The sequence below is a fragment of the Arachis hypogaea genome, chromosome 1, assembly GCF_003086295.3.
Source record: "Arachis hypogaea cultivar Tifrunner chromosome 1, arahy.Tifrunner.gnm2.J5K5, whole genome shotgun sequence".
NCBI lineage: Eukaryota > Viridiplantae > Streptophyta > Magnoliopsida > Fabales > Fabaceae > Arachis > Arachis hypogaea.
The window spans coordinates 94,357,901-94,381,170 of record NC_092036.1 but is presented as its reverse complement, the minus strand read 5'-3'; the positions used below and the strand labels follow the sequence as shown (position 1 = coordinate 94,381,170).

At 33.6% G+C, this 23,270-nt stretch overlaps 5 protein-coding genes and 1 non-coding gene across 8 annotated transcripts; 2 read left to right on the top strand and 4 right to left on the bottom strand.

Moving 5' to 3' along the window:
- Positions 1-1,881: 1,881 nt before the first annotated feature.
- LOC112696839 (pentatricopeptide repeat-containing protein At4g32450, mitochondrial) lies at positions 1,882-5,807 on the top strand. Its single transcript, XM_072196627.1, has 2 exons — positions 1,882-2,375; positions 3,406-5,807. The coding sequence occupies exon 2, from the start codon at positions 3,470-3,472 to the stop codon at positions 5,633-5,635; it is 2,166 nt and encodes a 721-aa protein (XP_072052728.1). The 5' UTR covers positions 1,882-2,375; positions 3,406-3,469; the 3' UTR covers positions 5,636-5,807.
- Positions 5,808-5,940: 133 nt separating this feature from the next.
- LOC112696849 (pre-mRNA cleavage factor Im 25 kDa subunit 1) lies at positions 5,941-8,417 on the bottom strand. The gene is made up of 7 exons (XM_025749760.3): positions 8,019-8,417; positions 7,858-7,903; positions 7,309-7,402; positions 7,132-7,205; positions 6,955-7,041; positions 6,767-6,877; positions 5,941-6,544 (listed from the first exon to the last, which is right to left on the bottom strand). Exons 1-7 carry the CDS (start codon positions 8,210-8,212, stop codon positions 6,473-6,475), a joined length of 678 nt encoding a protein of 225 aa, XP_025605545.1. The 5' UTR covers positions 8,213-8,417; the 3' UTR covers positions 5,941-6,472.
- Positions 8,418-8,503: 86 nt separating this feature from the next.
- TRNAE-CUC (transfer RNA glutamic acid (anticodon CUC)) lies at positions 8,504-8,576 on the bottom strand. Its single transcript has one exon. It is a non-coding gene; the product is annotated as a tRNA-Glu (tRNA).
- A 2,472-nt stretch (positions 8,577-11,048) lies between these two features.
- LOC112696831 (uncharacterized) lies at positions 11,049-14,391 on the top strand. Of its 2 annotated transcripts, none has more exons than XM_025749730.2 (6): positions 11,049-11,409; positions 12,303-12,367; positions 12,811-12,918; positions 13,527-13,653; positions 13,725-13,842; positions 13,961-14,391. In XM_025749730.2, the coding sequence occupies exons 2-6, from the start codon at positions 12,358-12,360 to the stop codon at positions 14,033-14,035; spliced, it is 438 nt and encodes a 145-aa protein (XP_025605515.1). In that variant the 5' UTR covers positions 11,049-11,409; positions 12,303-12,357; the 3' UTR covers positions 14,036-14,391. The 2 variants fall into 2 exon arrangements, with proteins under 2 accessions (XP_025605515.1, XP_072052685.1); XM_072196584.1 differs by having other exon boundaries at positions 11,067-12,182.
- Positions 14,392-14,614: 223 nt separating this feature from the next.
- LOC112696820 (uncharacterized) lies at positions 14,615-17,201 on the bottom strand. 2 transcript variants are annotated; one of them, XR_011862084.1, is made up of 7 exons: positions 16,619-16,942; positions 16,455-16,529; positions 16,241-16,368; positions 15,521-15,953; positions 15,350-15,426; positions 15,150-15,263; positions 14,615-15,059 (listed from the first exon to the last, which is right to left on the bottom strand). XR_011862084.1 is itself a non-coding variant. In XM_025749713.3 (6 exons), the coding sequence occupies exons 1-6, from the start codon at positions 16,703-16,705 to the stop codon at positions 14,997-14,999; spliced, it is 900 nt and encodes a 299-aa protein (XP_025605498.1). In that variant the 5' UTR covers positions 16,706-17,201; the 3' UTR covers positions 14,615-14,996. The 2 variants fall into 2 exon arrangements, 1 of the variants encoding a protein (XP_025605498.1); XM_025749713.3 differs by lacking the exon at positions 15,350-15,426 and having other exon boundaries at positions 16,619-17,201.
- Positions 17,202-18,938: 1,737 nt separating this feature from the next.
- On the bottom strand, positions 18,939-21,210 carry LOC112696816 (threonine synthase 1, chloroplastic). Its single transcript, XM_025749704.2, has 2 exons — positions 20,238-21,210; positions 18,939-20,074 (listed from the first exon to the last, which is right to left on the bottom strand). Exons 1-2 carry the CDS (start codon positions 20,904-20,906, stop codon positions 19,133-19,135), a joined length of 1,611 nt encoding a protein of 536 aa, XP_025605489.1. The 5' UTR covers positions 20,907-21,210; the 3' UTR covers positions 18,939-19,132.
- Between the last annotated feature and the right edge of the window lie 2,060 nt (positions 21,211-23,270).

Here is a 23,270-nt window from a genome sequence, read left to right as displayed (position 1 = left end):
GATGGATAAAAATATCATAATAAAGACTAAAAAAGATTAAAAATTTTTGTTTTTGGTCATGCAAAAGATAAAAGTTTTAAAAATCTAATATATCTCTAATTTTAAAAATAAAATGTATCACATATCATTCTTTTATTGCAATTAAAATCAATTTTTTCCTTCAAAATTAAAGAACTTTCTCCTCTTTTCTCTTCTTTTCTATATCTCTCTCATTTCTTCACTCATTCTATCTCTCTTATATATCATTATCAATGACTAATTACGAAATTGACAATTAAAATATACAACATGACATTCTCTAATTATATTTAAATTAAATTAAAATTAAAATTAAAATTGAAATACGAAAATTGAAATATAGTTATATTATATATTATATTTATATATTACTAACTAATTTAATAACTAAAATGTATCACATGACACTCTCTTATTAAAATTTAGAGAAAATATTTTCCTCTAAAATTAGTAAACATCCTTCTTATATTTTCTTATCTATCTTTCTCTTTTTTTTCTATTTCTCTTTATCCTTCCCAATCTATATATAATTTATAATTCATATTTTATATTAGTAATTTGACAAATTAAAATGTGTCACCAAATATTTTTATTATAATTAAAATAAAAAATTTTCTTAACTTCCAAAATTAACAAACTCCCTCTCTCATTCTTCTTCTTTATTATTCTCTCTCTTTTCTCTCATTCTTTATTTTTTGTCTACCTTTATGTTCTACAAAAAATAAAATTAACAACATAATATAATTTAAATAAAAATACATATTATTTATTTAATTTTAAATTTTTACTGCTTTTTTTTAATATATATTCTTACTTATTTTCTTTTAAATGTTTATTACATATAATTTTAAAAAAATACTAATATTGTGATTAACAATTAAAATCAAAATTCAATTGTTTAAAAAAATGAATTAATTTTATAACTATCAATATAATTTTTTTATGTTAATATCTAATTATATTTATATATATAGAAAAAATATTATTTTTAAATAGCAAGTATAAATATAATAAAAAGTATTATTTTTAAATAGCAAGTATAATAAAAAATATTATTTATATTTGTGCAATAAACTTATATCTAATCAAATATAAAAACATGCACGTTAAATCCTTTTAAATTTTGGATAACAAATATTAAAATTAAGTAAAAAAATTAAACTCTTTCATTTGAAAATAATAACTAAAAAACTTATTATTTAATTTTGTTTAAGATTCTGGTCTTCTTAGCCGACGGGCACTTTTTTCCTTTACGACCATTTCATAAACAACAATGCTAGTAAACCAAGAGGATATCAGCAAAAAACCAGCCAAATGTCTTTGGGTGAATCTAAAATCTCTACGTGGATAGTGCTTATGTTGGGCATTAGGATGTTTTTTCTACTAAATATCATAATATTTTTTTTTTCATACTAAATAGATATTTTTTTATATATTTTATAAATTTTTTTATATAATAAGAATTGGAATTGTTGGAAGTAGAGTTCCATGATCTCCACCCCTAATTCTCCAAAGTATCATTTAGAATTTTAATTTAGGGTGAGAAGCAATTAATATCAAATATTATAAATTAAAAATAAATAAAATTAATTAAATATAATTATAAATTAGTTAAGTTGTTTACTTTTTGGCTGATCACCTCTTGATTTTATATACTTTTACTTATATAAAAGTAGTTTAATGCTATAAATTTTTTGTATCATAATCTATAATACCAGGATCGACGTAATTTTAAAAGATATATATTCCGGTAATACCGGGTAAAAATACAATCTTTTCTAAATATGGGCTTGAGTTATTGTTCAAGCCCAGATAGGCACAGCCCAAGCCCAAATCAAAGTTGCCCATGGATGCTGAGTGCTTACTTCATGAGCCACTATCGAGTACCAACCCCTAAAGCATCAACGTCTCTCTTCTCTGGTCTCTTTCTCGCCACTCTCTCCCTCAAGCTCTCTCCCCGTCTCACGCCACTCTCGTCTCCGGTGTCTCACTTCTCTCTCGGTCTGGCACTCACCGTTTTGGACTCAGCCACTCGTCGCGCTCTGTGTCCTCACAGTCTCAAGCTCAGTCGCCGCCTTCCTGCGCTCGCTTCGCCGGCGGCAGAACCAAACGGAACCAGCTTCCTCACCGTCACCGTTTCGCACCCAACTAGCGCGCCTTCGCGCGATTGTCGTCGCCGCGGCAGAAGCAGCAGGTCCCGGGGCCGGTCGTCGTCGCTCTCTGTCTCGTCACCTCTCGCACTCAGACGCACGCCTTCCCTGCGCTCCTTGTCGCCGGCAGCAGGTCCTGGTGGGCTGGTCTTCGTTTGTCTTCTTGCTTCGAGCCTCGCCGTCATCGTCCTTCGCGCAACCGATTTGGTGAGTTCCAGCCTTTTCACCCTTTCTTTCAGTTTCAATTTTGTTGCTGTAATTCTGCACTTCTGATATTATTGCTGAACGTTGAATTTGTTGCTGAAAATTGAATGTGCTGCTGAAATTTGTTACAGAATATCATGTCACTTAACTTAAAATTTGTTCATTGCTGATTGAATTTGTTACTGATTACTTAGTTAAATTTTTTGTTGCTAAAAATCATTTGAATTTGTTACTGATCATCATTACTGAAGATTGAAGCTATTGTTGTCTTGCTGAAATAATCATGCAGCTAAATATTTTGTTGCTGTAAATCATCTTTTGAGCTAAATCTTTTGCTGCTGAAAATTATTGTAGTTGAAAATGAAGTTCATGTATGTTGCAACTCAGAATAAAATTGTTTAGTTAAATTGTTCTGTTTGTATTATTATGAATTATTCTTGGTATTGATTTGTGAAACATATACAAATGTAGATATAGATGCAAATAAAAAAGAAGGAAATGTTGGTCAAGCTTTAAATTTGTCCTATGAAGATATAGATGCCGATTTTATGATCATTCCTCGGATTTGATTTACTGATTGTATTATCTTTTGCTCTCTCTTGTTCATTTAAATTGAGAAAGTATTTTGTACCAGTGACTAGTTTATTATCTCTTTTTGCATCATTAGTTATGTCTAGGAATTGATACTTGATTGTTATTAATATATTTGTTAGGACATGTATTTTAAGTTTTAATGTTTGATGTTAATGTTTTTATTTAATTATGACCGGGTCAACTAGGTGAATTAGTGACCCACCGGTTGAACCAGTGACTGGTGATCCGGTCATTTGACCAGGTCAATTACTGGTTTGGTTTTAATAACTATGCTCTCTACTGTAAGTTTCCGTTATGCAAAGGATAAATATTGAGTTTGATCATTTTGTTTCTTTACTGCATCAATAAACAATTATTGCTTTTCTTTTTTAGTTATATCTTCTATGAACTGATTATATATATATTTTTTTTCATTTTATTTTACTTATTCTTTCTTCAGATATTCAAATTACTAATAGAATACACCACTTTTGGCAAACTAGCTGGATTCTCTTTTCGGCCTCATGCCATCAATGTCTTCTAATAGAACCTCACTACTTATATTTAGTTCTCTTCTGAAGTTCCGGAATGGTTCTTGTATGGGTGACTCTGTGGATTTTATTAAAACCCTTAACTTGTTGAGGACTATTAGTACTGCTGCAGAAAGGTCAGATTTTCAGGTTTCTGGTAGTAACCAAACAGATGATTCTTTAGGTTATCGGATGCAAAACAATGCTGGGTTTTACAGAGAAACTCAAAGTAACCCAGGTTCACATCAGAACCAGCTAGTGAGTAGGCACAGTCCAGATTATTCTGCTCAAGCAAATGCAAATGGTTCTGCCGGAGGAACTTCGGCGGGAAATCGGCAGAACATAAACCCGAACTGGGGTCATACAGAGGGAATTCGAAATGAATATGGGAATAATTTAGCTGCTCGTGGTGGAAATTTTAGTGGGTCGTATGGAAATAATCATGGCAGTTCTGGTAGAATTTCTTATGGAGCTGGTCAGGTTGCAAATGAAAGTCATATAAGCATCTCTAGGAATTCAGTTCAGAACAATTCCTTTGGACATAATGGAGGCGTCAATGGGTACTATGGTCAAAGCAATACAAGGATGCAAGAGAAGCAAGTTGGGGTCGGTGGTGATAATTCAAAGGGAATTGGAATGCATCAAAATGCATTTACTGGGAACCAGAATTGGACACAAGAACCCAGAGGAAGGATGCAGTATCCAAATGCTCATAGCTCACTTAGGCTTTCAGAGTCTCCAGGAAATCTTCTAGGGAATCTTCCTACAAATATTCGTAATCCGTCACCAAATGATCATTACTCAGGGAGTAATGAGTTTAGTCAGCGATACTTGGGTACTGAACAATTTCAGCAAACTCCGAAAAATGGTCAGTATTCTCCAAACTGGAATACTGTACAGGGATCAACATTTGGCTCCGCAAAACCTGATGGCGTATCAGCTGAAGCATCTAATGATAGTCCATATAGAGGCACACTTGAGGAACTGGATGGTTTCTGCATGAACGGTAAAGTGAAGGAAGCAGTTGAAGTTTTGGAATTGTTGGCAAAATTGCATATTCCTGTGGATTTGCCGCGATATTTACAATTAATGCACCATTGTGGAGAGGCTAAGTCTCTTGAAGAGGCAAAAATTGTACACAGAAATGCTTTGCAATATCTGTCACCCCTCCAAGTCAGCACTTATAATAAGATACTGGAGATGTATTTTGAATGTGGTTCTGTGGATGACGCACTCAATGTGTTCAATAATATGCCAGAGCGCAATTTGACTACATGGGATACTATGATAACACAGCTTGCTAAGAATGGGTTTGCAGAAGATTCCATTGATCTATTCACTCAATTTAAAGAAAAGGGACTGAAACCTGATGGTCAGATGTTCATCGGGGTGTTTTTGACATGCAGTATGCTGGGAGATATTGATGAAGGAATGCTACACTTTGAATCCATGAGCAAGGATTTTGGTATTGTACCGTCTATGGCTCATTTTGTCAGTGTAGTAGACATGATTGGTAGTATTGGGCATCTGGATGAAGCCTTTGAATTCATTGAAAAGATGCCAATGGAGCCAAGTGTTGATGTATGGGAGACTATGATGAATCTCTGTAGAGCTCACGGAAACACTGAGCTGGGGTATCGTTGTGCTGAGTTAGTTGAGCAACTAGATCCTTCGCGCTTAATTGAGCAATCCAAGGCTGGCCTTGTACCTGTCAAAGCCTCAGACTTGACAAAAGAGAAAGACAGGAAACTAGCAAGCAAAAATCCACTGGAAGTAAGGAGCCGAGTCCATGAATATAGAGCCGGAGATACTTCTCATCCTGAAAATGATAAAATATATGCCTTACTTAGAGGTATGAAGTCGCAGATGAAAGAAGCTGGCTATATTCCAGAGACAAAGTTTGTGTTGCATGACATAGACCAAGAAGGAAAAGAAGAAGCTCTGCTTGCCCATAGTGAGAGACTTGCTGTTGCTTATGGTCTCCTTAGCAGCTCTGCTCGCTCTCCTATCAGGGTAATTAAGAACCTTCGAGTTTGTGGGGATTGTCATACTGCACTGAAGATTATTTCTAAGATTGTTGGAAGAGAACTCATCATTAGAGATGCTAAAAGGTTCCATCATTTTAAAGACGGGCTATGCTCTTGCCGTGATTATTGGTGAACAACATGAACTTAGGTACTTCAACCCTTTTTTCTTATCTATAATCCCCCTTTATTATTCATTCGTTAGGTTAATATATTAAAACTATAGTGGCTGCAATTTGTGCAAACAAGTTTTATATTGCTGACTAAGCTCAATTTACATGCAATAAATCATACAGTTGCTGCTTTCAGTTCCCGTGTGATTTGCAATATTGTATGGTTTGTTTTTTGTAGTGCTTAAACTTTAAAAATGATAGGATTTGGCTTTAAAATTCTGGTTGTTAAGTTGTCCGGTGGGAGATGGACATAATAATACAGAAGTAGTAGCTACTGAAAGATTTAACTGTTTTTTTCACAAGTTCACATTACAAAAAACTTAGGCCCGGTTGTGGTTGAAATCAAAGGAATGTCTGGCAAATATTTGTCTCGTCATGATTTGAGAAGAAGAGAGAATGAGAGTGAGTGAGTGAGAGAAGTGTAGCTGAATGAATCACTCATTCGGAGTATTTCACACTTACAGACAACTCCCATGAAGCCAAGGCTAAAAATCATGTGCGTGTATGAGGGGGTATGTACGTGTATTATTGAAAAAGAAAAAAACAACAAAAAAGCCCCAAAAGAAAAGGAAGGGGTAAGTACTCGATGGAAAATTTTCAAACCAACCATTGAAATAACATGCACATTTCTGATTTCAAGTTTTCATCATCACTATCACTCTTGTATACTCTCTCTCTCTCTCTCTCTCTCTATATATATATATATATATATATATATATATATATATATGTGTGTGTGTGTGTGTGTACAAGTCGTCAAGGCCATGTTCAGCTACCGAAGGTTGCATCATGTCAATGACTTAAGATTCAATCATGTTGAAGGAGAACTTTGAAAGCAGCTGAGGGACCGCTGATATCACTTGCCCATATCTCTGCAAAATGCAAAAATAAAGGCATTCAGGGAAACATAGCACCACTGTATTAAGTCATAACTTCAGTCACCAAAAAATGAGCATAAGGTACTTCTATAGTTTATACTATCCTCAAATGATTCTAACATGGTTTTAATTCCCTAATATACAACAATGTGAATCAATTCAAGCATCATATAGCCTGTGACCTAAATACTTTCTGGGTCCAATGGAAATCCATACCTTTTGATTTTCATGAATTTGGCACAATGGAACTGCAAGCAACTTTAGGTTCTTTGGCACAATGAATTTTCGACTCTCCGGCAGCTTCACAAGAAAAAGTTTCGTACACTCCTTCACCACAGAACCATAAACAAGACTATTAGGGCATCCTCAACTACATAAGCAAAGCCATTTGAATGATTACATACCTTAGGTGATCTCACATTAGGTGGCAGGTAGGGATACAATAATGTTTCGAATTCAGCTCTCCACCACATTCCAAGGCACTCACCCACCTAATCAAGTATAGCACAATTCATATCATGATCTATATATAGTAGTGAGGTAGGTATATGGTGACAATTTTAAAATAACGAGTTTAATACCTCCCATTCAGTCCCATTGTCATCTTCATTAACAGATAGCTTCCTTACCAGCTTACGCCTCAATCCATCAATATCTGGAAATTCATAGAATCTTGCTTATTAGAAATGCAGGTAGGAAAATATTATCAAACAATAACTTACACTCCCATTTCGAGCTTTCGAGGCTTCCTACGATACCTGATTCACCTGGTCTTAAGCGACCACCAGGTAGTTTAAAGATGGAATTCTTGACTTGCAACAGCAGCAAATGTGGATGTTTGAACAACTCAACCTGTTCCAAGAACATTTACATTCTGTCAGCACACAAACATATTGCTTGTATCAATGGCATAGAACATGGACTGTTATCCAGCACTTCAGGGAAAACGAATGCAAATAACCAATAACAAATATGAATATTACTCAGAAAATTCAAGTCAATTTCAGCCTTCCATGCTTTCCTCCCAAAATTCAAGTAAAAATTAACATGTAACAGAAAAATTTCAGAGAAAGGAATTAATATAGCATGAGCTCAATCATATATACCATATTACTAATATAAACTTGTTTTCCAAAAACAACATATAAAGCACAACATTTTTCCTCCAATCATGAATTACTAATCTTTTAGGTAACACTTCCATGGAACTACTCAATCAAGTGAACCAAATTATCAAGGTATTTTATTAGAAAAAAAAAAGTGAAAGAAAAACCATGAAGGGTGAAGGAACAAGAGAAACAACCCACCAGAATGACAGCTTCCACGCATTTACGAATTCCACGAGCAGCATAGCTAAGGTGCAAAATTAAAAGAGAGTTAGAACGAAGAAGGAAGGAACAAAGCCAGAACACAAGTGAAATTGTAAAATCAGAGAAAACAGAACTTAAATTAAAGAAAAAGAACGAACTTGGATTTCATCCTGGAAAAGCGATCAGCTAGGGTTTCATCCTTGAAAGGAATAGAGTGTTTGGCGCCAAAGTAGTAACTGCTCAAAGGGTATAGGTCAACTTCAAGTCGTTGATTGCGATCGTACTCACTCTCATGATTACGATTACGATGATGATGTTGATAGAGAGTGGTAGCTTCAGCAGCTTCACCCATTTTCAGTTATCAGTACAATAAAATCTATCAACGTTGCTTCGTGTTGCATTCAATTAATACAGGTTAACGAAGTTGCAGAAGGCGCGAGAGGGTGCCACGAACACACACAAGGAGAAAGAAGATTCAAGACACGAGAGTGAGTGAGGTAGCTGTCGTGTCAACGTTCCAGAGCGATCCCACACAACTCACCAGTCACCGCCTCCATAATGGGCTCAGATCATTGGGCCTATTTGGGCCACAGTATCATGGTTATATTTTAATTAGTTGAACTGGCCGGACCAAAAACATTTTTTCCGTTGCCGGGACTTGAACCCGGGTCTCTCGGGTGAGAGCCGAGTATCCTAACCACCTAGACTACAACGGAATTGCTATTTAGATTGCCAAGAATTTATTTAACCCTGAGTTTACCATATCTATCTACCTTTCCATAAAAAATAAGATTCCTTGATTCTTCACCTGAAAAAAATTTAAAAGAAAAAAATCCATTGTACAAACATTTCACCTTAACTTAGGGTTTGGGAAAGGACTGAACTTAAATGGATTTAATATAGTCAGTTTAATCTAATAATTATATTTGTAGTTGATTCCACAACTAAAATCTCAAAATCTTTTAAAGTCATATGAAAACAATTTAATCTTTGAAAAAGAAACTGTGATTAGTTTTTTTTAATCTATTAGTATTATTTAATTTCCTACTTAACAATGAGATATTTTGATTTGGAATACTTTTGGTTGAGTGATTGATAAAATTCTCTTCTTTTTTATGTTGGTAAAAATTAAAATTGATTTTATACTTGCCCAAGACTCTTGCAGTTTTGATTTACATCAGAATTGTCTACTTGTCTTTGTTTACAAGCAATGCATTGTGGCAGATGGATAACTAATGCCCAATTTTTACATAAAGAATTAAGATAAGATAACTCAACCATTGTAGCTGTGAAGTTGATTTATTAAGTCAAGAGTTGCCATATCTGACTATTCAAACTCTTAAGTCTCCTTTGTCTGCAAGTGCCAGATATAAGGTTTAAGCCCACTCAGCATGCAACCATCAATTTAACACCTCAACCATTTATATAGTTTAATTCTAAGCAACTTTATTTTTAGATGCTTCAGGGAGAAAATGTTCAGTAAATAATATTACTAATAATAAAGAGAAAGGCAACTGCTTCTTTTGATGAATGGAGTTATCCTCCTATAATCCTATTATATTGCCTGGATTGATTTATAAATTAAGCAGGCCTGTCTCACCTACCTACTTTAAATCATGAAATCTTTAATGAAGATGTGGACATTTATATAGGGGAGAATTTGATTTATTTTATTTCGCATAATGTATGTTGTTGTGATCATAATATTTATTTATTACATTGATAAATGAATGAAAAGACTAACTGATAAATAAAGTAGAGTTAGTACTTATTATTTATTTATTTTTATCATATCTCAATATTTAGGTGGAATATTATGTTGAGTCGGTCACTTTTTTCCTTTGAGGAAAACAAACTATATACAAGCAAAAATTCAAGAAATTTATTATTTTTGTCAATATTTTTAGTTATTAATTTAATTTTTTTAATTTAATAATTCAATAATATATTTTTAATTTATATTTTTAGGATATTTATGGTGCGATTTGGATCGATTTTGAGTCAAAAAACTCATCTTATTCGAACATTAATTTTACTTGTGGTACAGTTTGGATTGGATGATTTAAAAAAAAGTTCTGATCCGATCTGATCTAATTTCAAGACCAAATTAAATAGATCTAACAAGTCTTAAGACCAAATTTTAAATAATCAACAATGACATAACAAGTCTTAATAATATTTTAAAAAACTAACAATAACATAACAATAGAAATAAAATTATAGGTTAATTAAAATAAATAAAGAAATAATATTTTGAATATAAATATTTATTAAATAATATAATACATGAATAATATAAAAATATATAATAAATTGAATATGTTATAAGTATAATTATAAATAAAATAATAATATTATAGCATATTGTGCAGTTTGAATTGGATTGAATCGATTATGAAAAATAGATCTCAAGTCCAATTTGATCTAACAGTTTACAAAAAAAAAATCCAATTAAATTTAAATTAGTGTGATTTTAATCAATTTTAGATTTGGATACGATTTAATTTAAATCTGTTTGGATTTAAACACTTTTACATATTTTTAAATATCATTAACTAACTACTTACCACCAATAATAAAATTTGCTTATCCTTTACTATTTTTCAATTATATACTATTACCTTTTTTAAAATGAAACTCTTTATAAAAAAAGGCTAATTCTATGGTGCCTGTAATTTTAGTGTCGAAATTGTCGAAGTTATCTTTTATGATAAGTTTTAAATATTAAAAAATTGTTTATTTTTATATTTTTTAATTTAAATATTAAATTTTATCTCATTTTAATAAATTAGACAAATATATATAAACACCGTGGCATGCACAAAAAAAAAATTATGTTACTTGTCACCAACGTTTATACAAATTTATCCAAATAAAATATACAATAAAACAAAACTATGCAAGATGTTTCAATTAAATACTTCCGAAAGGGCGAAGATGAAAAATAAAATTCACAACAACTAGCACTAGTATTTATTAAAATGATAAAATTTAATAATATATATCAATTTTTTATTATATTTATGATTATTAAAATTATTTTAAATTGTACAAATTTTATTGAATACAATCAATATAATTTACACCTATAAAAAATTACTTTTATTACAATTTATGAATTTATTAAATATAACCATTATAAAAAAACTTTTTTTTTTCAAATACCAGCTTTAACAAGCTACCAAACCAGGCCTGAAGCACCCAAGGAATCTGCGTAAAAAACTAAAGATCAACTCGATCATTTGGAGAAAAAAATAAAATTAAAGTAAATATTAGTTTCCTGTTTATAAAGTGACCTTTTTTTCTTGTTTTAGTTTTTTTTATTAATTTCCATATTCATATTAAGTATTAACTCAAGATAGGACAGAGAAGAACTCAAGTCAATTCTGTTGAGCTTTCAATAGTTAATTTTGAAAGAGGGTCTCTTTGATCCATAAACAGATGAATTGTAGAGGAAGCAGCAATTGCTTTTTATGTTGAATAACGCAAAGTTCCTCTCTTTTTCTTAGATATTTTCAACAACTGAGACTCCTTCTTCCTCCATCGAAGGCCAGTGTCTCTTCAATCTTTTCCTTTTCCAATTTCCTGTTGTTGTTTAATGCTTTAATTCTCTGTTACCTTTTTCTGATGGGTTTTTCCAATTTTTCCTTCTGATGCAGAATTTTTTTTTGAAATTATTATTAAAATTTTACATATGTAACTATGTAAGACTTTTCTTTGTTGATGATTGCTGTAGATTCAGATTTTTATGTTTGCTCATTACTTATTTTGGTATGTTATTACATGTATTGTCAAATCAAAGACAAAGATGCATGTGTAATAGAATTCTTTTTGGTTATTTATGTGACCTGAAAATTCTAAATTTGGATTTGGGAGATGTTATTACCAGCTGTATGCTGAAACTTTCCAGCTTTGATAAACAATATCCTTTGTTATACAATGCATGATTAGTATCTTAAATAACAAGCTTGTGGTTTTTGAGGAGGATAGTGAATAGTGTAGCTGCTTCAAATGCCTAAGTCTCATACTTAATGTAATTGCTACTGCTTCTAACCAAACCAAACCAAAGAGCATAGGTGGTTTTTTTGTAATATTTTATAGTTCAGATGTGGAAGAAGAATTTTGTGGTTCCTTGGAACAACGGAAAATCTGAAAAGATTAATGTATTTAACATGTTTTGCAATGGTATAAACATATGGTTCATATGAAATATCAGAAATTTTGCAGAATATGGGATGCTTAGGAGTCTTCAAGTTCTTGAATTGCTGCACATGCATATTTGTTGAATCTAGTACTTCTGAGATCCAAAGTCCTCAAATACTGTTAGCATATACCTTGCATGAGCTACATTTGCTATTCAATTATCTGGTTCTAAACAGAGACATTCTAGTCTCAGAGAAATCATGATTTTATCTTAGCATGTTGTATTTTCGCGAAAACAGGTAGTTTGAGTAAACAGCTGGAGGAACTGACAGTGTGAACTTAACTACACTACCCATGGATAAAGGTACTAAAACATTATTGTTGATATACTATGAATATAAATACAACTGCATATGCTTATTAGAAATTGTGCTTTAAGTATATGTTCATCTTTCCAATATTTGCAACATCCTGTCATATCTTTTATATCCTTTTTTAAACAGAGAAATTAATTTTCTAATATAAGCAGTTCTAGAATTTAATCAGATAATATGAATTGAATTTTTGTTTGTTGGGTGGAACACGTTTTAAATTCAGAAGAAATCCTTCATCTAACAAATTTGTATATGAAGATGTGTATTCTCATAAGAACAAGTTTTGTCACCTATAACTTGAAAGTTGATATGCTTGGAGACTTCACACTATGAGATAGAACTGCATTCTGATATAAATAGGGCAATTTGGACCTCAAGAAGAGACTATCAGCTCAATGCACTTACTTCCCATGGATTTCATTTGGTGTTTCAGATGCTAGGATGCAAGAGACAGTTGATTTGAAAAACAACGTGGAATTAGTGAGATCTGTCTCGGATAAGCTTTTGAGGCCATCTGCGAGAAATTATTCAATATTTAGAGGTACCAATATCAAAGATATGTCAATATACCTTGTAAAGAAAAGTCTGTTTCTAATGGCTTCACCATTTCTTTCCAAGTTTTTATGTAGTATAATTTACTCTTGCCATTTACCATAATTGAACCTCTATATAAAATTGGATTTTTCATTTTGTTGGAAAGCAAATTAGCATGCTGATGGCTCCATTGGATGCCAGTCATTTTTATTCATTTTTTTATTTAGGTATATGAGTGCAGCAAGCCAGCAAGGGACATACATTACTGCATAAGTTATCCTACCATATTACTTCTAACTGTTGAAAATGAAACAAATTTGGTAGTTAATGCTACCTACATTTTCCTTTGCATCTGTTATATCATAGACATAAAGAATTAGTTCCTGTGTGATTGTTGACAGCAACATTCTCTGTTCAAATGGCGTTTTCCAGTGGCACATAATTACTATTTCAATTCTACTGGGCTACTGGCCTAGACAAAGCCCTTCATATACCCATTGTGCTTTGGATTCAACCTCAGGCCCCCAATTTCCTTGAAACAGAGTTTTATGAACTTTACTCTGCAAATCAATGCTTCTTTTGCCTGAAATCTTGGCAACTTTATGTTCATGGCAGGACAAGCAATAGATGCTGCAGGCCATGGAAAGGGAAAGTATTCGTTAATTAGAGATACAGAGGACTACCAAACGGGACTTTATGATAAACCCCTTCCATTTTTCGGATGCGGAGTTGGATGGTTCTCGTAAGTAACTCTATCAACTGTCTTTGCTGATTTATTGATCTCGTCTCATGGCATCGTTTGTTATGTTGCAGATTCCTTTTCGGATTCCTATGCCCACCGATGTGGTTTTATGCGACAATCCTCTATTTTGGAAATCACTATAAGAAGGATCCTAGGGAAAGAGCAGGTCTTGGAGCTTCTGCAATTGCTGTAATCTCTCTACCTATTCCTACCTGTTTGTTTGCCTATTTCATGCAGATATCGCGTATTATTGTATTTCAATTTGCTTAACCGTTTTCTAAAATTGGCGTGGTGGTTGACTTTGCAGGCATTAGTATGCACCGTAGCATTGCTGATAATAGCAGTCATTCTTATGCTAAGATGGTGGTTCTTCCAGGTGTAAATTAAGTGCAAAGATGAAATTTGAGAAGCAAATACAAATAGATTATAGAAGCAATTCCGGATGGTCTATCTTAAACTATTGGACATTTGTATATGAGAACTTCAAAATAGATAGATGAAAAAAGAAAGGATTGCATCTCGTTGGTGAAGTAATTCACTGCAAGAATTCATTCAGCTATGCAAGCTGAGACTTAATGATTTTGTGAATTGCTGTATACTATACTCACATGAAATGTGACGAGTGTTTATGAATTGCCTATAACTTTTACTAGTAATTTTTTTTTTTATATATGTAACACATGGGATACTGAAATTGTTGTATATGTTATACTGTGCAATAAATTTTGTTGATGTGCATTGCTACTAATGTAAAGACGAAGGGTATTTCCAGGTATCATCCTCATGAAACCAAAGAAAGTGTGTGAGGTGAAGAAAACATGGAAGCTTTCATTGATAAAAAAGAATACCATGGTAGAAAACAAGATTGATTCCGTGTGATAGCTTCAAAACGTGAAACCAACATGGCATGTTGCTTGGAAAGGAGGTGAAGGAAGTTCCTTCTTATTTGTGAGACATGGAATGGATTAAACATACTCAGCCTCTTACAGAACTTCAATAGATGCTAGCAATAATAGAGCTCTGTTTAATACAATCACTTGACTGAAACTTGCCTAAAATTAAATAGAATATCTTCACATTAAGTCATACAATCAAGAACATGCATATCCTGCAAATTCTGTATCTATTTGCTAAATCCAAAAAAAAATCTGTATCTTGAACATCTGAGCAAAACAATAGTGAATCTTCTCACAGTTCTTTTCAGGAAGGACAAAAATGTGGGCAAAGAGGGGATGAATACAAGTTTCACTTCTCTTCGACAGTCCATATGTTTTGAAACATAAAGGAACCAGCAGCAAGAGATTCTCGAAAAACTCCTAGGACTTAATCATAAGTTGATGCGTTCAGTCTTTGGCCACCAATTGCACGTACTTGCCCTCAACAGCAAATCTAGAGCTGGAGTTTATCTGTAAGCACACAATTTTCATAAGGAAGTCCATATTAATATCTCATTTTAACACAAACTAACGGAAACACAATCAAGTGGATGAACTTACTTTCTGCTGAAGTGCCTCACTGAACTCAGTTTCATCCACTACGACGCCAGATTCCTGCAGTGCCTTAAGGACAACTTTTTTCAGTTTCTTCATCTTCAAAGTTCCATCAGGTTGCTGTCACAAATAAATAAACACAAGCACATTTAAGTGCCATAGAAAAAGAAATTAGATTTACACCACAAGATTACAAAATGCAAAACCTGAGCAAGCTCATTACAGCCCATGGTAGAAGCTCTAGTTAGGTCCAATCTTAAAGTCATCATATCTATATGATCATCTTATGCCCAAAATATACAAATAGGATCAGTATAAGACAGGTAAATTAAGCACAAAACAATAAAGTATGTCATTTCAACGTTAAAAGAACATACAGATTTCAGAGCTGATTTGATAAGCTTCTTCCACTTAATTTTATTTTTGACAGCAGATTCTACTCTCCCTTCTGCTTCTTCACCCTGAATAACTTCTCCATTTCCAGTGTCAACAGAAATGTCATTCCTGCATTTTTTAATAAGATCACCCTCCGACGCTTCAAGTTTCCTCTTTTTTGCTGAAGAAATTTCGTCCCCTGATTTCAAATTATCTTGTTTAGAAGACTCTTCTAATTTTGGTTGCTCTGCATTTTTGCCGTCTCTAGCCTCATTAGGAGCAGCCTCCGACAAAATCTTAGCATCAGGTGCAGATTTGTCTGTCTGGGGCGGTGGTTGTTTTGAAGCATGGTATGCTCGGGCTTTTGCCCGATGTTTCTTCCCATCGGCATGGAGAAGAAGTGTTTGCTTGCTTGTAGCTTGTGTATTGCAAAGACTGCCAAGTCACAACCAAATACTCAAATGAGTTGGACAAAGCAAAAAGGCAAACACAAAATCTAAAGAAAGCATTCGTCTTAGTAAAGATCAAAGGGCACCAACAGTCCAACACCAAGCTAAGTTTATAGCACTTCTTAACATAATTTTTAAGTTTCTTAACCACAGAATAAGCTGTTTTAACAAATACTAGGAAGCATATTCATTAAGTTTCACTCTATAATGTGCAACAAGCGCCTATGAGCAACTGCAATAATATTAGAAAGTACTGAAATAGTGTATATATACCTACAAAACCATGGAGGGCGTTCGGACAAACCAACATTGATATCAACCTCAGGCTTTTGCTTGTTGCCATCCTTGTTAGGCTTTGCAGGTGCACCATTCTTGACTTGCCCCTTTGGACCATACTTTTCCTGCAGAGAATATCAGATTGCCATACTCATAGTTCATTAATTAACAGAACATAGGATCATTCAAAATGCACTAAAGAGAGACGCACCGCTTCGGTCATACACTGAGTGTGGTTCTGAACGGTGTCTTGGCCAAAAGTTTCACCACAGTCAATGCATGATAACTGCAGAATATGAATGAATGAACAATAAATGAAAAAGAAAGAAAGAAGTAAATGTGAAATTGAATGAAATCATAGAAGTGAATAAGAACCCTATAAGCGGAGCAGCTTCGGAAGTGACCAGCCAACTTGGGCTTCTTGAGGTTGTCGCCGCAGTCCTCACATTGAAACCAAACCATATCGTTCTCCCAACGAAGGTTGCTGCTAAAGCTAAAAAAATCCTAAACAGAGAACGATGGTTCGGTTGTGCAACCTTAACCGAAATCGAGGTTCCGGGGTTTAGTGAGGGAACGGCTAGGGTTTTCTTTTACTGTTAGTATTATTTACTTTTTGAGTTTTGATCTAACGACCCCGTTCCTTCTGCTGTTCTGTACTGTCAAAACCGCCGCAAAAACAACATTTTCCCCCACCAAAATTTCCTTTTTTTTTTTTTCCCGGGACTTAGAAGGTGAACATTTTTTCTTGGGCTAGAGGATTGAAAAATATCCCATGCTCCGAATTTGGACAATAATGTGCCGTTAGCCCATTTAAGAGTTCAAACTCTAGAGGATACATTTGAGGGAAAAAATGTGATAAATGTGTGAAAAGTGTGTGGATGTATTGTGTACCTAAAGTTGAAGGTTATCCAAGTACTTAGGATTGAGGGTTGTCCAATCCATTGACAAAAAAAAAAAACATAGATTGAACCAACCCCGGATTAGTTAAGTGTTGGGGATTTGAATCTTGTCTTGTACATACAATAATTTATTGGTTAGTAACATACTCTTAAATAGAGTTCCAATCTGCGACAAATTAGTTCTTAATCTGTCGGGTTAGGAGATACTATAAACAACAACAAAAATAACATAGATTGTGTAAAAAAAACATAAATTAAAAAATTATTATACAAATGTAAATATTAAATAAATTTGAGTATATTTTACAAAAAAAAAACGTATTCCTTATTCATTCTACTATTCTTTTCGGTTATTATTATTCTTTATACTTAACTATCTTTTATTTTTAACTTTTTAACAGACTTTTCAATCATCTTTAGTGTATTTTTAAATGTTTGCTATCTTGCTCTACAGCTACTTTTATCCTGATGAGTTGTAAGTAGCTAGGATGGAGTTGTAAAACTATTATCACCTAAATGGTCAACGTTTCCTATCATATAGAATAGAATAAGAACTAGCCAAAACGTGGAAAACATGAATATAAAAATCCATTCTTTGTCGGGGAAAAATGTAGGAAACAAAGCACATGGGAAATAGTTTACTTTAACCAGCATTATTACATGTTATCCAATAGTTTACTTATAATTTAGAGTCTTTTTTAGCGCTCAAATATTAAGTTAGAAGACATATCAGAGCTTTTTTTTTGGTGACTATATCAGAGTTATAATATTATGAATTTTTTTACTTATGCCATTATAAAGGTATAAATTACTTTTTAGGTTTAGTTATTCCAAAAGAATAAGTTCTTTTTTCATTAGTTGTTTGATATTTTAGTGTAGTATTATAAGTTGAGCCACATTCCTTTAGATAAATATATAATCAATTTGATAACCTCCTCTTTAGAGAGAATAATAATTATAATTATAATTATAATGTAGCCATTAAACTCATAAAATGAGTTATTAGGTATTATGTTAATCGATGAAAAATTATTATCATCTTTATAATATCTTCTATAGAATTTTTTAAGAATCTAAAATAATCATTGAAACTGGTTCTTTTGCCTACTCTTAAACTCGAATACTCGATTAGTAATAATAATAGTTTTAAAAAACATTCCAAAACAATATATATTTCAGCTATACTACCTCAAATTTCTCTTTGATAATTACACCAAAAGACTTACGTGCTTGCAAATTTTCAGTGTCCGCTAAAAGTAACCAAAATAGCTTCAAAATTCTCCCAATATCACCATATATACTCAAAATAAAACATAAAAAAAATTATCGTTTACATGGGAGAAATCAGCAATTGATACGTTTACATAATAAGTTCGTTCACTTCAGTTAGTACTTCTCTTAATTTTCACTTGTTAGGCACAATTTGTGTTTACATATATATCATGAATATGACAAAAGTCAATGATGATATTCAGAATTCAGAAATTGATTGATTATCTGGTTAAACCTTCAATTTTTTTTATAATTTCTCTTACTTCTATAGGTTAATAATTAAATCAGAACTCCATTTAAAAATTTATTACCAATCAATAAATTATTATATACAAACACTAGACAAGTAAATTATAACTATGATACCAACTTAGCTTGGTTAGTTAAACCCTCAAATAAAGGGGTAAATTTGTACAAAACTTACGACCTATCTCCGAAAAAAAATAGAAAAGTCTAGGGCCAGCAATTTTATTATATTTTGGCCAGCATGTAACCAGCAAAAAAAGGTAAATTATTAGATGAAATTTCATACCAATCTCACACCATCAAATCATTATTAATAGCTAACACCATCAAATCATTATTAATAGCTAATTGATGGCTACTAATCACAAATGTTACTGGCTTTAACATTGCTAAAAAAAATTACAAAACTTTTCCATCAACACAAACTAAGTTTTACCAGTAAGCATAACTGCATAAGCATATTCTTTCAAAGTCACTTGTTCTTTAGGCGGTTACTCTTCAAGAAACCCCTGAGCACATCCATCACGGATCCGAAATCCGGATTGACCGTCACGGGAGGGTTAGCGAACTGACCCATCCCAGGAATAGCACCAGAATGATAATCAGTCTTACTCTGAGTGAACTTCAACCCATGGGCAGTGCTAACCACCACCGTCCGATCAGTGGGCCCTATCACCCCACTCCTCCGAAGCTTAATCAGAGCCGTCAAAGCCACCCCAGTGTGCGGACATATGAACATACCCGTCGAATCAGCTTGAGCCATGGCATCCATCAGCTCCTCCTCGCTCGCCTCCTCAACAATCCCCTCCGAATTTCTCAGCGCAAACACCGCCCTATCAATAGAAACCGGATCGCCAATCTGTATTGCAGAAGCGAACGTCGATTTCGCGGTCACGGCCTTAAACTCCTTCCACCCGCTCTTGTAGTACCGGTACAGAGGATTCGCGTTCGCGGCTTGAGCGCAAACGAGCCTTGGGATCCTATCCACGAGCCCTAAATCCTTGCACATTTTGAATCCCTTGTAGAAGGCGTAGATGTTCCCTAGGTTTCCGCCGGGAACGATGACCCAATCGGGAACCTCCCAATCGAACTGCTGAAGAATCTCAATAGCGGCGGTTTTCTGACCTTCCAGCCTCAGGCTGTTCAGCGAGTTCGCCAAGTAGATAGGTAACTCTGAAGTGATCTCACGAATCAGCTTCATGCAGCCGTCGAAATCGGTGTCGATGCTCAAAACCAACGCGCCGTTCGCAATCGGCTGAACCAGTTGCGCCGTTGAGATCTTGTTCGCGGGAAGGAACACGATGGAAGGGATCCCCGCCGCCGCGCAGTACGCCGAGAGAGCCGCTGACGTGTCACCTGTTGAAGCGCACCCAACCCCTACAACCGTCCGGTTCAACTTGCGCAATCGGTTCACCTGATAATAATAATAATAATAATAATAGTGTAATACAGCATCGCAGAATTCAGTAATTGACAGTTGGAATGAACTGGAGCTAACTTAACTAGTTAGGTTGTTGAGAAGCTGTTAGGGTAGTTAGGGTAGAAATTATGTGGTGAGTAAATTAATTTTGTTGTACCTGGCTGACGAGGACGGTCATGCCCAGGTCCTTGAAGCTTCCGGTGTGGCTGATGCCGCAGTGCTTGACCCAAAGGTCGTTCATGGAGAGGTACTGTTTTCCGAACCGTTCGGCCCAGAAGAGGTTGGAGTTTCCTTCGAAGGCGCTAACGATGTCGTCGGGATCGATCTCCGGTAGCACCCACTCCTTCTTGCTCCATACGCCGGAGCCGTACGGCCACGCAGTCTTCCCCACTCGCGAGTCGAACAGAGAGCGCCAGTACGCACCGTCGAACCTCGACAGCGCCTCCATGTCGTGTTGAACGTCAAGCAGCCCGCCAGAGCGGCTACGGTACACGATATCATCCAGGGAGTACCATTCCGCCGAGTCGAATCCCGCGTTGAAGGGAACGTACCTCGCCATGAAGCCTCGGCTGTCGCAACCGGAAGCCGAGCGGTGGCGGCGTGCCTCGTCCTTGATGTTCTCTTCGGCGTTGCGGCGGCTGTGGTTTGGCGGCGGCGCCGTCGGTGGGTGAGAGTTTGTGCTTGTGGTGGGAGAGGAGGAATCGTATGTGGATGAGGTGCATGCTATTACGTTGGGGGCGAGGCGGTTTTTTCTCTTGGTAGTTGGATTAGTAGGTTTTGGGGTGAGAGTGGAGAAGGAAGGGTTGAACAACGATGATGACACCATTGTTTTGCTTTTCTTTCTTCGAAGTAACGGAGAAGCGAAGTGAGTTAGAGTTAGTGAAGGTGGTATATGGCGCGTGTGTGGTTGTGGTTTAGTGTTGGTTTTTGGGGGGTTTATGGATTATGAATTTATTCGATTTCTGAGGTTAATGGATAATCAATGGTGACATGGGGATGGGTGGGTGTGAGGAGATTAATGCACGTGTGGTGACACTCTGAGAACCGAAGGCCATGTGTTACTCGTGTGCTGAAATTATTCATTTCGTAGTGGGTGAGCCAATACTGGGGGATATTCTTTTAACTTGCTTATAATAATTTAGCTCCTAAATCTCTCATAAAATAATATGAAGTGATTAGACTGAATCATACACTGTTCTTGCTAATTAAATAGGTTTTAGGTCTTTGGGAACCTAAGAAATCTCTGATTAATTGGTAATGACAAAAAGCAATGGGAAAGGTCCACAGCAATCCCCTATTCTCCAGAATTGGACGGAGAAAAGGAAGAGGATAGTTCTCCATTGCTCCTTCACCAACGAAATCATGGAAAGTTTTACCTGTGATTCCTTTTAGACAGCAAAAAAGTTAGTTACTATTTTTATTAGGGAGTTATTCGAATAAACACACTTAAAACTTATTTTTAAGATATTTTTTAGTAATTAAAATTTAATATGTATAATCGATTAAATCGTATTATTTTTGTCAAAATTATATTAGATAAATTGATTTGATAAAAAAATAGTGAATCAAATATTGAATTGGTCTAAATTAATATTATTTTTTATAGAAAATGACTACAATACTCTATTATAAAGAATGAATAAAATATTTCTATTACATATATATATTAATTTTAAAAATCCTAAATTCTAGTCTTTTATTTTTCTGTTATTATAGGATTTGGATTTAAAATTTTTAGAATTAATATATATATATATATATATATATATATATATATATATATAGGAGTATTTTAATCATTTTCTATAATAAGAGTATTGTAGTCATTAATAATATTAATTTAGACCAGTTCAAAATTTGATTCTCCATTTTTTCGCTCAAATCAATTTGTCTAGTCTAATTTTAACAAAAATAACACGATTTAATCGATTATATGTGTTAAATTTTAATTATTAAAAAACATCTTTAAAAAAAGACGTTTTAAACGTCTTTATCTAAGTGACTCTCTTACTATTATACAACTCCCAATCTTAGGTACACATCTCACCCACTGACCCACACATTCTTCCCACATTTTATCACAATTTTTTTCAAACAGGGAGGGAGAGAAATGCCATGTGAACTAAGGGTGTGTTTTTGAAACACGTTGGAGAGAAATGCCATGTGAACTAAGGGTGCGTTTCAGTACTTTAAACGTTGTTTTTTGTTTTTTGATATTTGACAACTTTTTTTTCTCTGAATGCCAACGTGATTCTGCATCCCAAAAGCTCGTTTACTAGAAGTAAGAAATTATAACTTCTGCGTTTACTCAACGCACATTTAGGTTGTTGCTAGTTATTATTGATTTTTCCATGATTTTTTCTAAATAAATACTGAGAATATTAAAACAATTATTCTAATTTTTGTGCACTGTTTACTATTTTAATTTTTTTATAATATATATTATTGTTCCTATTAAAAATGATAAATTAAATAAAAAATTAATTATAAATAATAATAAAAATATAACTTGTAAAAAATTAGAATCCAAAATAATAATAACAATAAAATTATTAAAAATACTTAAAAAATATTAAAATATGTTATTTTATATATTATTTTTAATTTAATAAATAAATATTAATTCTTACTATAAAAAATACTTAAAAAGTTGTTAATTTTTATATGTTATTTTTAATTTTATAAATAAATATTAATTTTTATTATAATAATAAAAAATTATAATATACTAAAATAGAATATTATATAAAATATTATATAAAAATACTTAAAAAATATATAAAAAGATTAAATATACTTAAAAAAAATTTAGTATTATATTTTTTTAGTAATTAATTAATTATTTATCTAGAAGTGATTTTAACTAATATTATCCAAACAATATTTATTTTATCAAAATTAATTTTAGTAAAAATTGCCAAACATAAATCATGTTGGCACAAACTCACTTTTAACCAAAATCAATTCTATAAAATCACTTCCATTCAAACTCCGGTTTGCCCAACATAATACACACTAAGGCGTTTTGACTTTGTTTATTGTTATTTCCTCAAACTTTGGACTGACACTGCTTAGAATATTGTGGCTCAAGTATACGTCATTATGGCCCCAAACATTTTTCCAAAAAAGGCTCAAAATCATTGGTTTACAAATCATGGCCCATGAAGATAGCGCTTAGCCAGAGAAGTTT